Source organism: Oryctolagus cuniculus, chromosome 15, assembly GCF_964237555.1.
Source record: "Oryctolagus cuniculus chromosome 15, mOryCun1.1, whole genome shotgun sequence".
Classification (NCBI taxonomy): domain Eukaryota; kingdom Metazoa; phylum Chordata; class Mammalia; order Lagomorpha; family Leporidae; genus Oryctolagus; species Oryctolagus cuniculus.
In genome coordinates this window covers 80,437,820-80,452,245 of record NC_091446.1, presented here as the reverse complement: position 1 = coordinate 80,452,245, position 14,426 = coordinate 80,437,820, and the positions used below count along the sequence as shown (strand labels likewise).

The 14,426-nt window shown below is 47.8% G+C and overlaps 1 protein-coding gene across 1 annotated transcript in view; it reads right to left on the bottom strand.

Annotated features, from left to right (window-relative positions):
• The window catches only part of LOC127485537 (uncharacterized), a 45,957-nt gene extending 32,388 nt beyond the window's left edge, over positions 1 to 13,569 (bottom strand). The window contains exons 1-2 of the mRNA XM_070057151.1: positions 13,034 to 13,569; positions 12,723 to 12,836 (exon numbers count right to left, since the gene is read on the bottom strand). Of these exons, the coding sequence (XP_069913252.1) occupies positions 12,723 to 12,836; positions 13,034 to 13,569 (650 nt within the window). The remainder of the gene's footprint in view (positions 1 to 12,722; positions 12,837 to 13,033) is intronic.
• Between the last annotated feature and the right edge of the window lie 857 nt (positions 13,570 to 14,426).

Here is a 14,426-nt window from a genome sequence, read left to right as displayed (position 1 = left end):
TCTGTAATCCTCCCTTTCAAATGAATAAATCTTTTTTTTTTTAATTTTGTGACAGGCAGAGTGGACAGAGAGAGAGAGAGAGACAGAGAGAAAGGTCTTCCTTTGCCGTTGGTTCACCCTCCAATGGCTGCCGCGGCCGGCGCGCTGCGGCCAGCGCATCGCGCTGATCCGATGGCAGGAGCCAGGTACTTATCCTGGTCTCCCATGGAGTGTAGGGCCCAAGTACTTTGGGCCATCCTCCACTGCACTCCATGGCCACAGCAGAGAGCTGGCCTGGAAGAGGGGCAACCAGGACGGAATCCGGCGCCCCGACCGGGACTAGAACCCAGTGTGCCAGCGCCACAAGGCGGAGGATTAGCCTAGTGAGCCGCGGCGCTGGCCAAAATGAAGAAAATTTTAACAACAAGGAAGCCATTCTTCAGGCATGTCCCCAAATATAGCTTCAGTCAATGAGTGACAAAAAGTTACAAACACTTATGCAAACACAGAGGCAGGACACATAAAGCTTCGTAAGCAAAAAATGAAACCAAGTACATTAGAAAGTTTATTGTACTTGTAAGAAAAATGCAGATCAAGTAGAAGTCAATATAAAAGCTTTATATTACATATTTATTATATAGACTTTGACCAATGGGCAGAGATCTCTGTGCCATCTAAAGATGTGACTATTTTTCAAAACCTTTCAGTTTTCACAATTAAATTTCATTTTATCAGAGATAAAAAGAATATGATAATTGGGAAAAGCCATGAAATTAGATTTAACGAAAGTAGATCTGGGCTTAAATAGGAGACAAATTAAAACCTAAATTACATTTAGGCTTGGGTAACAAAATGACAACTCTGCGTGAGAATCTATGCACTGTGAACAAACTAGCAAAGCTTAAAAATTTACATGCGGGCATGTATAAAACTAGTCCAGATCCAATTAAATGGGACATTTGGAGGGCTAAAATATTAACTAAAGTCATACACACTCTATTTAAAACCCATGTGAAACTTAAATCAATAATCCTAGAGCTTTAAAAAGGGAAATTGCGTGCATGAACACTCGGTAGCCTTTGTCAATTCAGTGTCTCATGATAACAGATTCAGGTACTTGTGTATTCAGCCTTAAACACAAATGCTTTTGATTATCCAAGGGCCAAGAGACAGCAGGAACAGAAACCAGCAGAAAACCTCAGGAGAAGGCAGAAGGTCACAGAGAACCCTACTCCTTTCAACTTATCTCACTCTACATTCCTACTTCCCTAGCCATCCCAAACCAGAATGCATCTCTTCACAATCAACAGGTAGATACTTCCATGAACCCGGAAACTGTCTGCAAACCTGCTCCTCACTTGGGCTAGCACTGAGGCACAGCAGATGAACCGCCGCCTGTGAGGCCAGCATCCCATACGGGCACTGGTTCGAGTCCCAGCTGTTCCACTGCTGATCCAGCCTCCAGCTAATGTGCCCAGCAAGGCAGCAGATGTCTCTATAGTCGAGCTCTCCCACCAACACGGAAGACCTCAATGGAATTCCAGGCTCAAGGTTTTTGCTCTGGCGAGCCCTAGCAATGGCAATCATTTAGGGAGCGAACCAGTGGATGGAAGAACCCCAGGCCCCCGTCACTCTGTCACTATCTGTACTGTGCCTTTATGTCTTTTAAATAAATAAAACCAAAAAACCATTTTTCAAAACCCAACCATTAAGTGCAAAAAAGTTTTTTCATCACTTTGCATCCTATCCAAAACACCCCAGAGAAACATATTTTTACTAGTATTAGTCTGCTTTTTGACTATCAGCACTGCCCCCCCCCCAGCACACACACCAAACTGTCGCTCCCCCTCTTCGTGGAGGAACGACACAGAACCCTGCCTAGGCTTCATATCCGAGTCACGGCACCATTATGTCGCTCCCCGTCTTCGTGGGGGAGCGGCACACCGCCGGCCGGCTCTCTCGGGGGCTGCACAGGTGTTCCCTCAGATGTTCCCCTTAGATGTTCCTGGTGCATGCCGTCTCTCTCCTCTTTTATAGTCCTCCTCCGCCAATCCCAACTCGGCTGCCCACACGCCAAGTACGCTGCTCTCCTCCAATCAGGAGCAGGATCAGCTCCTGGAGGTCATCACTCAAGTTGGCAAGAGGCAGCTGCGTAGAAGCTGTTTTCTCCTCTCCCAGCGCCATATTGTGGGAGAGCAGATGCATAGAATAAGTCTTAATTCCAGTAACTCAGTCCAGTCCGGGTTGCTCCCCACACCAAACAGACTGCAGAACAGGCCAGAACCTTGCAGAAGCTGCCAAGCGTCAGGTTGTTTCTGACATATTGTCATACAAACACTGAAGTAAAGACTAAACAGAGCAGTGCCTCCTCACACTGGGCACCAAATGCAGGGGAAAGGGTGCAGATCCACAGCAGTCACAATACAAACTCACAGCCAGATCAAACTTAGTCAAAGAAAAGAAACTCCCAGAGTTGGACCAACTGCCAGCGAGCACACAGACTGAACACGTGGCAGAAGGCCCAGACCCCAGCAGGAAGGGCCTTTTTAAATCTTAGGTGGGCTAATGGTGGGTGTGGGTGGTAGCAGGTGGAGACGAGCATCTCTATGCAGGTTCTTCAAGTTTGGCCTCCTGGCTTCCAAACCTGGGGAGAATGCAGGCGGTGGGGGGTGGAGGGGAGAACAATAGGATGTGAGATGAAACTGGTCTCTTGAAAGAAGGCATGAGTAACCAGGAGTTTTTTAAAATGGCTGAGACATCTGTCCTTGTTCCATCAATCCTGATTTTGAGTATAGATAAGGAAGCGGGGCGCTGGTTTCTTTCTGGCTACTTCCTGCTGATACGGGGTGTAGACGTGGGGCAGGGTATCTATACGCTGGATCAGATTGATTGGAGAAGGAGAGAGCAAGCAGCCTTGTATTGCTCCTGCGTGACGGCTCGAGATACAGCAGTCACAGCCTCCTGTAAGGGCTTCTGAAACATGTACATGTTGTACATGGTAGGAATAGCAGCTAACGATTACGAGGATAAAAAGACAAATCAGAAACATTGCCCATGGTGGGAACGATGCCAAAATGAGGACAATGGGGGATATAGGAAAGAAAGAGTCCTGTCCAGTTAATGCGAAGACAGGTTTATGCCTGACCACTCCATGTGTAGGGTGTCTAACAAGCAGATTAGAAACACAAGGTGCAAGCCACAGGACACAGTCATTGTTACAGGATCTAAGAAAGGAGGGAGTTTTCCTACTGAGATGAAAATGGAAACTGACAGAAGGGGTTCAGTAATAAGCAGGTGTGTTTTAAGGCATGGCCAAGGAATCTGTGAGGTCCAGACCTGCCTGTCTCTTCACATGTAGCCCTGGATGAGACATAGCAAGGGAGATGGGAACCCCCTTGGGGAAGACACCCCGTTGACTTCCATTACCTTGTTGGCCGGGGAGGAGGGCTGGACTGAATAGGAAGTTAGTATTGAAGAGGTGGCATCTGCCTTGATTGGTGCTGACCCGAGGCTGTCCTCCTGATGGCGGTGGTTACTTTGGGAGCTGGGCAGAGGGAAACGCTTTTTAGCCTGGGGCCAACAGGGTCTGCGGTTCTGACCCAGGAGTCCTTCAACCCCGAGGGCAGTTCCGTTTTCCAGTGGCCTGGCTCTTGTCACAGCCGACAGGGCTCTTCATGACAGCTACTTGCCCAATGCCCTGACCCCTCATTTCCTAAACAGGTGCCATTCAAGGGTGGACTGGCCTGGCTGGGTCTCCTTGATGGCAGATCATGGTGTAAAGTGGCCATTAACTGGCCTGCCACCTAACTTTACATTGCTATTGCTGCCTCACTCGCTCCTCTTTCTCCTGGTCTCTGTTAAAGTAGAACCCAGAAGCAGCCTTTAGGAATGGCAGCCAAGGGGGCGCTCAATCCCGTCGCTAATCTTTGGTGGCCTGAGCTAGCAATCTACGGTCACAGGCATGTTACGACAATATTCTTCCTGTGAGGTAAGATGATGCCAATGAGGAGAGCTATGTTCTTCTATGTAAGATCAAAACCTTGAGACCACCCTATCGAAACTGTCTAATATAAGGTCTGAAGATCAAACTGTACACCCTGATGGGGAGTCCTGCAGAATAGAATCAGTTCCCCATCTTGAAGAGACTAGAGAAATGAGGGAACAAGTCAGATTTCCAGACTGCTTACTGTCAATAACTTAAAATCCCGTGAAAACTTAGCAAACATTTCAGCTGTCAAATAACTTATGAAAACATTTACCGAAAGGTCCAATGCCTTCAACCAATGTTAAGAGTACATATAGTTGGAAATACTTCTCAAATGTCTAACACAAGTGTAACCCAACTGAAACAGAGAGCTGTTAATAAATTTTCCCATGTGGACATACAATACATGCACACATATGACACAGTACAGGAGAGTGACAGAACAGTTTGTTACTAGCAGAGAGATTTTTGTCTGCCACTAGACAAGGGAGGGGAAAAGATGGAAGGCGACTAGGCATGGAGCATTCTTTGGAACACAGTTGCTCAGGACTCACCCCTGCTCCTCAGTTTTTTTGTTTTTTGTTTTGTTTTGATAGCTCTGCGAAACATATTATTAGAGATGGCTGGAAAAGAGGTTCTGTCTTTGTGCAAGAGAGAATTTAGATGTGAGAGCAGCAGTGTGAGATGCAGCTCCATTACATTAAGTTTCAGGATTTTCGGGTTCATAGGAGGAGGGAAGCGACGGGTAGAGAAGACTATTTTAATTAGGACAGAAAGGGGGGGACCGTAAAGAGAGCAGGGGCTTAGCTTGTGGGACAGAGGGTGGCATGTGGGAGTGTGGGTGGTGGTGCTGAAGTCAGGCTTCATTGCATCTGAGCAGCAGGCAGAGTCCTTTCTTAAGCTCTTGTTGGGGGAGGTGCTGAGCACCACATGGACCCTGAGAAGGTGGGCACACGTGAGAAAGGCTCCTAGTTGAAGTTTACAGTGCATTGTCTTTGGAGCTTGGCATGTCTCAGGTGCAGAGCTTTCCAGAGCCAATACACATTCTGCTAGCCTTTACACTATCTTTCTACATCCAGGGGGAGGGACTGGCAGAGGAGACTGGAGAGGAGAGATCAGAAAGAGAGGAAAGAGCCAGTTTTGGCTGCCACTGACAGGAGTGGGGAAGAGCCAGACAGGGGGAAGGGTAAGGAGAGGGTCATGGTCCAGAGGCTGCAGCATCCCTGAGAGAACAGTGGAAGGGAAAGTCGAGGGTTCTAGGGGAGATTCCAAGTGTTTCTCTGGTTTTTGGTCTTGGAATTAGAAAAGCTGACCTCAGGGGGGCTTAATGAAGGGGAATCAGGTGGGTTGGCCAGACAGGAATCACCAGATGGACGCTTGGGAGGACCCTGGGGTGGGCAGGGAGGAGGGTCACACTCCCGGGCCAGGATCTCAGAGAGGAGGATATGAGGGAGGGACGGAGAGCTTACAGAGAGTTTGATCTCCCTCAGGAAGAGCAGGATAAAGAGAATTCCGGGGAGAAGAGGCTGGAAGGGTGCTAACTTTCCTTGTTGCCAGTGGAGAGGGAAAAGGAGGCACCAGAGAAAGAGGGGGAATGGAGTGAGCAAAGGGTTGTGTTCCTGAAAGGCCAGCTTATCAGGTGTGGGAGAAAGGAGGGGTGGGCAGGCTGACGATTTAAGGGGTGGCTCCAGGCCTTCTTCCTCCATGAGAAATTAGAGTGAGCAACGTTGACCCCAATGGAGGAAAAGGGCTTGGAATAGGAGCTTCTGACCATTTGCCTTTTCTCTGTGTGAAGTTATTAAAATCTTGGAGAATTTTGAGACAAAAAAAAAAAAAAAAAAAAAAAAAAAAAAAAAAAAAAAAAAAAAACAACAACAACACCAAATTCGTGCTGAGGTGGAATAATCGCTTTGGCTTTGTCTCCCCCTTCAGGCCCAGCTTGTGCAAGTCTGCAGAGGCAGGCCAAAGGGGAGCTGAAATTTGGAACCCATGGATTAAGCAAACTACGGTCTGAGGGAAGAGGTTCTTCTAGCAGGGTTTCCCTGGGAAAAAAATCACCTCAACCGAGCACCTAAGTCCTGAGTCCTCTAACAGGAGGCAGCGATAGAAACCAACTAAACACCCAAGCCCTCCGAGGGGGGGATGAACTGGTCACGAGCATCGCCCCAGCATGCCTGAGGTGAGAGTGACCTCTCTTACCCATCTGATGGGCTGAGAACTAGGTCCGATGTGGGCATGCAGCGATGAGATCAGGCAAAGGCTCTGGCTGTGAATTCGCTCCAAATGAGAAGTGCAAGAGGGAGTGAGAAAATGTTCTGGAGAGGCGTCTCTCAGGGCCTTCCAGGTCAGAAGGGAAAAAGGAGATTGTAGGAAAGAGAAGGTTAGGGGTGGGTGGAGACACTAAAAAGGGGAAGGATTTGTCCAGATGAAGGGTGGGGGGGTCACAGCTCTCACCCAGAGAATACGAGATCGGCAGATTGGGACAAGATGCTGGCCCTTCCCTCTATTTCTCACACGGGGCACCAAATATAAGCAAAAGGGTGCAGATCAGAGAAAAGACAGAATACGAACTTACAGCCAGACAAAGCTTATCCAAAGAAAACAAATCCGCAGAGATGGGTGACCAACAGCTAGCACACAAGCACAAGCGCGCGCGCACACACACACACACACACACACATAACACACACACACACACACACACACAATACACAGCAGAGTGCCCAGACCCCAATAGGCTGGACCTTTTTATATCTTAGGTGCACTAGGGGTGGGGGGGGCAGTAAACAGAGGTAACCTTCTCCATACAAGTTTTTTCAAGTTTTGGCCCCCTGGCTTCCAAACATGGGGAATAATGCAGGGGGTGGGGTGGAGAACACCACATTGAGAGACTCAATTGGTCCCTTGAGAGAAGGTAAGGGTCACAGAAACCTAAAGTGGCTGAGGCGCCTGTCCTTGTTCCATCACTACGTACCTATGTCAAATATACACACACTGAATGTCTTGCTAACAGCAGGTAGAACCGTCTCTGCTGTCAAGCGTTAGTTCTACTGCTGGGCATTAGATGGCTGGGCCCCAGGGTGTTAACTCGACTACTTAATGTATATGCAAATCACACTACTTGTGGGTCTAGGGAGATGATGGTGAGGGAAACTAAGGTAGGAATTCAAGCCAGGTATACCACATATGTGGAAGTGATCCAACCTCACCCAGCATATGGGAGTGGAACCAGATCTTGCAAAATAGGCATTCCAATATTCCAAGATTGGGTGTCAGTGTCCCAAATAATGACAAATGACTGCTCCTTGACACTGCACATCCAGTTGAGTAAGAGTATATCTAATAATTTATGGCATTAATGACCAAGCATTTAACTAACTGCTTTAAAAGTATTATATATACAGGATGTCAGTCAAATCTGTAACACTCCCAAGAAAACATATACAAAAACGCAGGAGTGTGCCCAGTGTCGTCCAAGTAGAGGTACTCAAACTTAAACCTAACTAAAAGATTACATCACATATTAGTTAAGGGTAAAGGTAAGTATTACTATTCCCTGAACACTAAAAGTACTCCTGGTCAGTCCTCTCAGACTGACACTGTCAACATCAACCTTCTGCTGAATCCACTATGTAAATACTAAATACAAGTGTATAAAACAAGTTTTATAAAGTGATCTGGAAAGGTTTTATACAACCCTAGTACTTCACGGCATAAAAATTTCCTCCTGGGGAAAAGTAGCAATTGACTCAATGACCGGATTTGATGTAATTTGATTTTTCCTCCATTCCCTGTATTGTCCAAGTCTTCTATAATGAATGTGCACTTACAAAGAATAAAATTAAAACGAGCTGCACCCTATAACTCAAGGTCCCATCAATCCCGACCTTGCTTTGCATAAATAGAGTAGAGCAGAAATGAGGCACATGAAACTTTTTTTTATAGAACCACAAGGGAGTGGCTGATCTAGATAGTATACTCCAGCACTGTACTGGCCCAGCAGGTGGCCACTACCAATCCTGGGTGACATGCTGGACACACTACACGTGACTAGTCCAAGCTGAAATGGGCTGTAAATGCAAAATATACATTGGATTTTAAACACTTTGGTCCAAAAACACTAAAGAAATCTCTTAACAGTTTTCAGCATATCAATTAAATGTTGAAATGATAGTACTTTGGGTATATTAGGCTAAAAAAACACTGAGGTTGATTTCACATCATTGTCAAATGAGGCTACCAGAAATGAACTCACAGTTTACACTAATTCGTATATTCAAACGAAGCCAGCAGCATGGCCGTCACCTGGGATCTTGTTCAAAGGCAGAGTTTTGGGCCCCAGCCCTGGAGTGCTAAGCAGAATATGCATGTTAACAAGACCCTCAGTTGATCAACATACACACTGAATACTGAGATGCACAGTTAAAGAAAACTTGTATTTTCCCTAAGCGTGACAATCTCACTTTTCTTCAATTTACCCAATCATTAAAATGCTACAAGGCTTTTGTGACAATTCTAGACAACAAGAACCTAAGGTGCATAAAAAATGCAAAAGCGTATTTCACTACCTGTTTTGGTGGTTTCTATTCCACAGAAGATAACAAATTGAAAAATAACAATCCAGTTCTACTATGAATGCTTGTTTTTAAAAATGCAAATTTGCGCAAAAACAACTGATGCATCATGGACTTTCAAACCAACCTATTAATGCACCAAGAACATATCATAGTGTCTGTGCAAAACTGCCAGTGTCAATAGAAAAAAAGACTGAAAATCAATTAAAATACCATAGAGTGTCTATGGAGCCACAAGATGTTAGGAAAATCTAAAGGTGTCCACTTAATAATTTCACCAAAATAAGGAACTTAAAGAATACTAAAAAAATACAAGAAACATTTCAATTTAAAATGTAGGACGAATAGAAAAAAACAGCGTATGACAAAAGTAGTGTAAACTTAGTGCACAAGAATACTGTGCTGATACAAACAATGAACTCATTTAGAGGAAGACACTGTTCTGGTCTCCAAAGTCCTTTCCTGTATGCCACTGCACCTGTTGATTCTACAGAGATGCATTACTCAAAACTAAAGCAAGCAGTTGCTCACGTCCCCATGCTTCTGACTGATTATAATTTAATAAAATTCTGACTGATTATAATTTAATAAAAGGAAATGCGCCCACAGGAAACTGAAAAAGAATTGATTCTCTCTGCTCCACACTCCCACTTAGTTATCCGCCACCCAAGAAAATTTATACAGAGAATCCATACTTATTCACAAGACTATACCAAAAACATCGTTTTGTGTGATTCACCTGCAAAAATGTGAATTTCTGAAGAGCTACTAGTGGAAGTGGGGTACTTAGGCCCTCAAAGATTTGATGAATAAACGATAACGAGCCTGTGAGTTCACACATTGAAAGGAAAGCTTTATCTGATTAAATTCAGTGTAGGAAGTGCTGGTTTCCTTTTTTTAAATGAAATAAAAAATACAGCTAGTTTGAAGAATAGCTTGATGGTAAATCAGATTTTTTTAAATTTTTCAAATGCTGTTTGTATATCCTCTGTGTTTCTCCCCCATTTTTCACTGTCAAGAAGTAAGGTATAGACAAAGGGATCTGTAAGTTACATATAGGCCTTAATACTAAAGGTATACAAATACTAACACACTTTGAAAAAATAACCTCATTTCCAAGAAAATACAGAACAGATCCAACGTGGCTGAATAGGGTATAGCAACAATAATATGTTGCACGTTGCGGCCATCTGGGGAGTGAACCAGGGAAAGGAAGACCTTTCTCGCTGTCTCTCCCTCTCACTGTCTGTAACTCTACCTCTCAAATAAGTAAAATCTTGAAAGAAAATTCATGTGGAATCACAAAAGGCCACAAACAGTTGGAGTGATCTGGAACAAGAAAACCCAACCTGGATGAATCATAATGCTCGATTTCAAAGTATTCTACAAAGTTACAGTAATTAACACAGCTTAGTAATGGCATAAAATCCAACACGTAGCTCAATGGGACAGACGAGAGAGCCCAGAATTTAATCTGCATACAGATAGCCAGCTGACTTCTGACAAAAGTGCTCAGACCACACAGTGGCGTTAAGGATAATATTTTCAAAATGGCGCTGGCAAAACTGAATGCATATACGTAGAAGAACCAAAGTAGATCCATATCTCTCTTCACATACAAAAATCAACTGAAGATACATCAAGGACCCAATTTAAGACCTGACATTATGGACATTATGAGGCTGCTAGAAGAAAACGTGGGGAAACACTCAAAGACGATGGTGTGGGAACAACTTCTTGGATGGGAACCCCCGAAGCACAGGCAGCAAAAGCAAAACTAAGGAAACAGGACTATATCAAACTCAGAAACAAAGCACATGACAATTAGAGTGGAGAGACGTACAGCAGAACGGAAAAAATAGTTGCAGGGGATTAATATCCCAAATACACATGCAACTTAACAAAGTCAACAACAACAAAATCAATCCAGTTCGGAAATGGAAAAGGACTTCAAGAGACAATTCTCAGAAAGAAGAAATACAAATACAAATGGCAAACAACCATATGAAAAAATGCTCAACATCTCCAGGCTTCAGGGAAACTCACATCAAAACCACAATGAGGTATCTCCTTACCCCTATTAGAATGGCTGAAATCCAAACAACAGAGGAACAAGTGCTGGCATGGATGTGGGGAAAGGGGAACACTTAGACGCTGCTGGGAGGAATCTCAGGGAATCGAACAGAAAGAAATGTTTGTGTGTATCAGTACTGATGCGAATACAGTTTGTAAAACTTTGTTTTATGCCTTTGTGAAACCGATGGTTAAAAATGTTATCCTACCACAGTTTCAATGATCTACAGCTACTTAAAGATTTACCACAGAGGGATGAAACGCTCATTTCTCCGTTCAATTACTGTTTACACTCGGTGTCTATAGTCTCACTAAACTGGTATAATTTTGTTTTTTACTCGCTAAACTTATCTAGTGAAGTATTAAGCCTTTTTACTGTAATGTAATTTGAAAATTGGCTCAAAATCTAAACCAAAGACAGAAAGAAAAAGAAGAAGGAAACACAGTGGAAAGGGGAAAGGGGGAGGGAGGAAGGCAATATCATGGTGTTCTTACAGCTGTGTCTACAAAACACACTGAGTCTGCTAAACACTAATTAAAAGAAAAAAAGTAAAGACATACAAAGAAAACCGACGCACATCCATTTGTTCCCCACATCACCGCTTACCCATTTGCCAAACAAACTGCAAAAACGCAGTACAGAACTAAGAAAATAAGGTACATTCAATAAGTAAGAATTATTGAAATGTATTAACTATAAACAGGATATGGTAAAAAAAAAAGCTACATCACGAAGCTCCACAGAGTACCAAAGTATTTACATAAAATGTGTGTACACATGAAAAAGGTAAAGAGTATATGCAGAGAAATAAATATATGAAGGAAATGAAATTAAAACACATTGTAAGTTCTTAATTTCCTTTTTTAAACTGTTGCTAAACTGTCATGGTTTTTCGAATTCAGAGGGACAAGGATTTGAAATCTTGGTTACCAAGCCAATTAAGGTCACCTGCATCCCAACCCTGAAGAACCCGGGTTCAGTATCCACCTCTGGCTCCTGACTCTAGCTTCCTGTTAAGGTGGATGGGGAAGGCAATTGTGATGGCTCAAGAAATCGGGGAGCTGTTTCTGGCTCCTGCGTCTACCTTCCTGTAATGTGGACCTGGAGGGCAGTGGATAGGACTCAGGCATTTGGGTACCCGTCACCCTTGCTGGGAACACGGAATGAGTTCTCCAGTCCTCAACTCAGCCAGGCTCAGGCCCAGTAGTTGTGGGAATTGGGAAGTCAACCAGCAGATGAGAATCCTCTTTATGGCTGTTTCTTGCCGTGTGTGTGTGTGTGTGTGTGCGTGTGTGCGTGTGTGCATGTACATGCATGGGTATGAATATCTGCCTCTGAAATAAATCTTAAGAATACATAGAAACCACCCACTTTGGAAGAATTTTAACTTTAGTTGGTTAAGAGGCAAAGAGATGGAGCTCTCCCATTTACTCCCCCACTCCTTAAATGCCTGCAGCAGCTAGGACTGGGTCAGGCTAAAGTTAAGAGCCAGGAACTCAGTCTCCCATGGGGCTGACAAGTACCCAGACACTTGCCATCACCTGCTATCTCCCCAGGACACACCTCAGCAGGAAAGCTGGAATTGGAAACGATCCAGAGTTCCAATCCAGACGCTGGAACACAGGCCACAGACACCCCAAGCAGAAACTGAACTCCCACATCAAACGTGCGCCCCCAAGCATCTGACAAATGACGCCCACAGGCTGTGAGCCTAAAGCCAGGGCAAGGGGCACTCTCCAAGCTAGAGAAAACCCCCTCGCAACTGCCTGCCTAGCTTCCTTCCCCTTCATTTAGTAGATTACGACTGCTGTGACGTGTCCGGACCCAACCTGTTAATCCGTACTGCCCACCTGATGCCCACGCCACGGCCAACTCAAGCCGCCACCGCGCCCTCTCTCTCTTCTGCTGCCCAACGCAGAGCCACAGCCGCCTGCTTCACTGCCGCCCCAGCGTCACTGAGGCCCCGCCGCCTTCGCCGCGGCTGCCCATCACGTCAGCACCGCCGCCCCTACCTGCTGCTTCCTTCCCGGCCGCCCGACGCTGCTGACCCCGGACTCTGCACCAGAGCCGCCCCGCGGTATCTTTCCGCTCCACCCCGCCCGCCACCGACCTGCGCCATCCAGAGCACCACGTCCCACGGGACGCCCACACGACAGCAGCCGCTTCCTGGCTTCCTGGTTCACTGCCGCTGCAGCCGTTGCCAGCGAACACTGAGGCTTCCGGCCTAGGAAGTCCCAGGCTTCAGTTAGGCCGAGGCACAGCCGCACTTCCCCGCCCAGGACGTCCGACCCGGAGCCGCCACCGCCGCCTCTATCCCCGCCACGCCTCACCGCCGCCTCTATCCCCGCCACCCCTCACCGCCGCTGCCGCCGCCTCCTTCGCCGCACTTCCCAGGGCTACACTCACACCGTCCCCACCTACCTCTGCTTCCTCGCAGACCTCCGACTTCTCAGACCGCCGCCGCCACTTCCTTCCTCACCGCTGCCGCTGATGAACTTAGCTGCCACGCCCACGACGTCGAACGCGACCCCGACGCTACGCACGCTGGCGCCGACGCTGACGCCGACGCTACGCACGCTGACGCCGACGCCGACGCTGACGCCGACGCTGTACAGGACGCTTTGACGCTGACGCTCACTGACACTGCATCTGTGACAGCGTCTGCGTTGTAACGTCGTGTATGGCGTCGGTGTCGGCGTCGGCGCCAGCGTGCGTAGCGTCGGGGTCGCGTTCGACGTCGTGGGCGTGGCAGCTAAGTTCATCGGCGGCAGCGGTGAGGAAGGAAGTGGCGGCGGCGGTCTGAGATGTCGGAGGTCTGCGAGGAAGCAGAGGTAGGTGGGGACAGTGTGAGTGTAGCCCTGGGAAGTGCGGCGAAGGAGGCGGCGGTGCGGGGTGGCAGGGATAGAGGCGGCAGTCTTTCCGCGCCGCCGCCGCCGCCCGCCACCGACCTGCGCCATCCAGAGTACCATGTCCCACGGGACGCCCACACGACAGCCACTGCTTCCTGGCCTCCTGGTTCACCGCTTCCAGCGAACACTGAGGCTTCCGGCCTAGGAAGTTCCAGGCTTCAGTGAGGCCGAGGCACAGCCGCACTTCCCAACCCAAGATGCCCCGCACGGAGCAGCCACTGCCGCCTCTATCCCTGCCACCCCGCACCGCCGCCTCCTTCGCCGCACTTCCCAGGGCTACACTCACACCGTCCCCACCTACCTCTGCTTCCTCGCAGACCTCCGACTTCTCAGACCGCCGCCGCCACTTCCTTCCTCACCGCTGCCGCCGATGAACTTAGCTGCCACGCCCACGACGTCGAACGCGACCCCGACGCTACGCACGCTGGCGCCGACGCCGACACCGACGCCATACACGACGTTACAACGCAGACGCTGTCACAGATGCAGTGTCAGTGAGCGTCAGCGTCAAAGCGTCCTGTACGGCGTCGGCGTCAGCGTCGGCGTTGGCGTCAGCGTGCGTAGCGTCGGCGTCAGCGTGCGTAGCGTCGGGGTCGCGTTCGACGTCGTGGGCGTGGCAGCTAAGTTCATCGGCGGCAGCGGTGAGGAAGGAAGTGGCGGCGGCGGTCTGAGAAGTCGGAGGTCTGCGAGGAAGCAGAGGTAGGTGGGGACGGTGTGAGTGTAGCCCTGGGAAGTGCGGCGAAGGAGGCGGCGGCAGCGGCGGTGAGGGGTGGCGGGGATAGAGGCGGCGGTGAGGCGTGGCGGGGATAGAGGCGGCGGTGGCGGCTCCGGGTCGGACGTCCTGGGCGGGGAAGTGCGGCTGTGCCTCGGCCTAACTGAAGCCTGGGACTTCCTAGGCCGGAAGC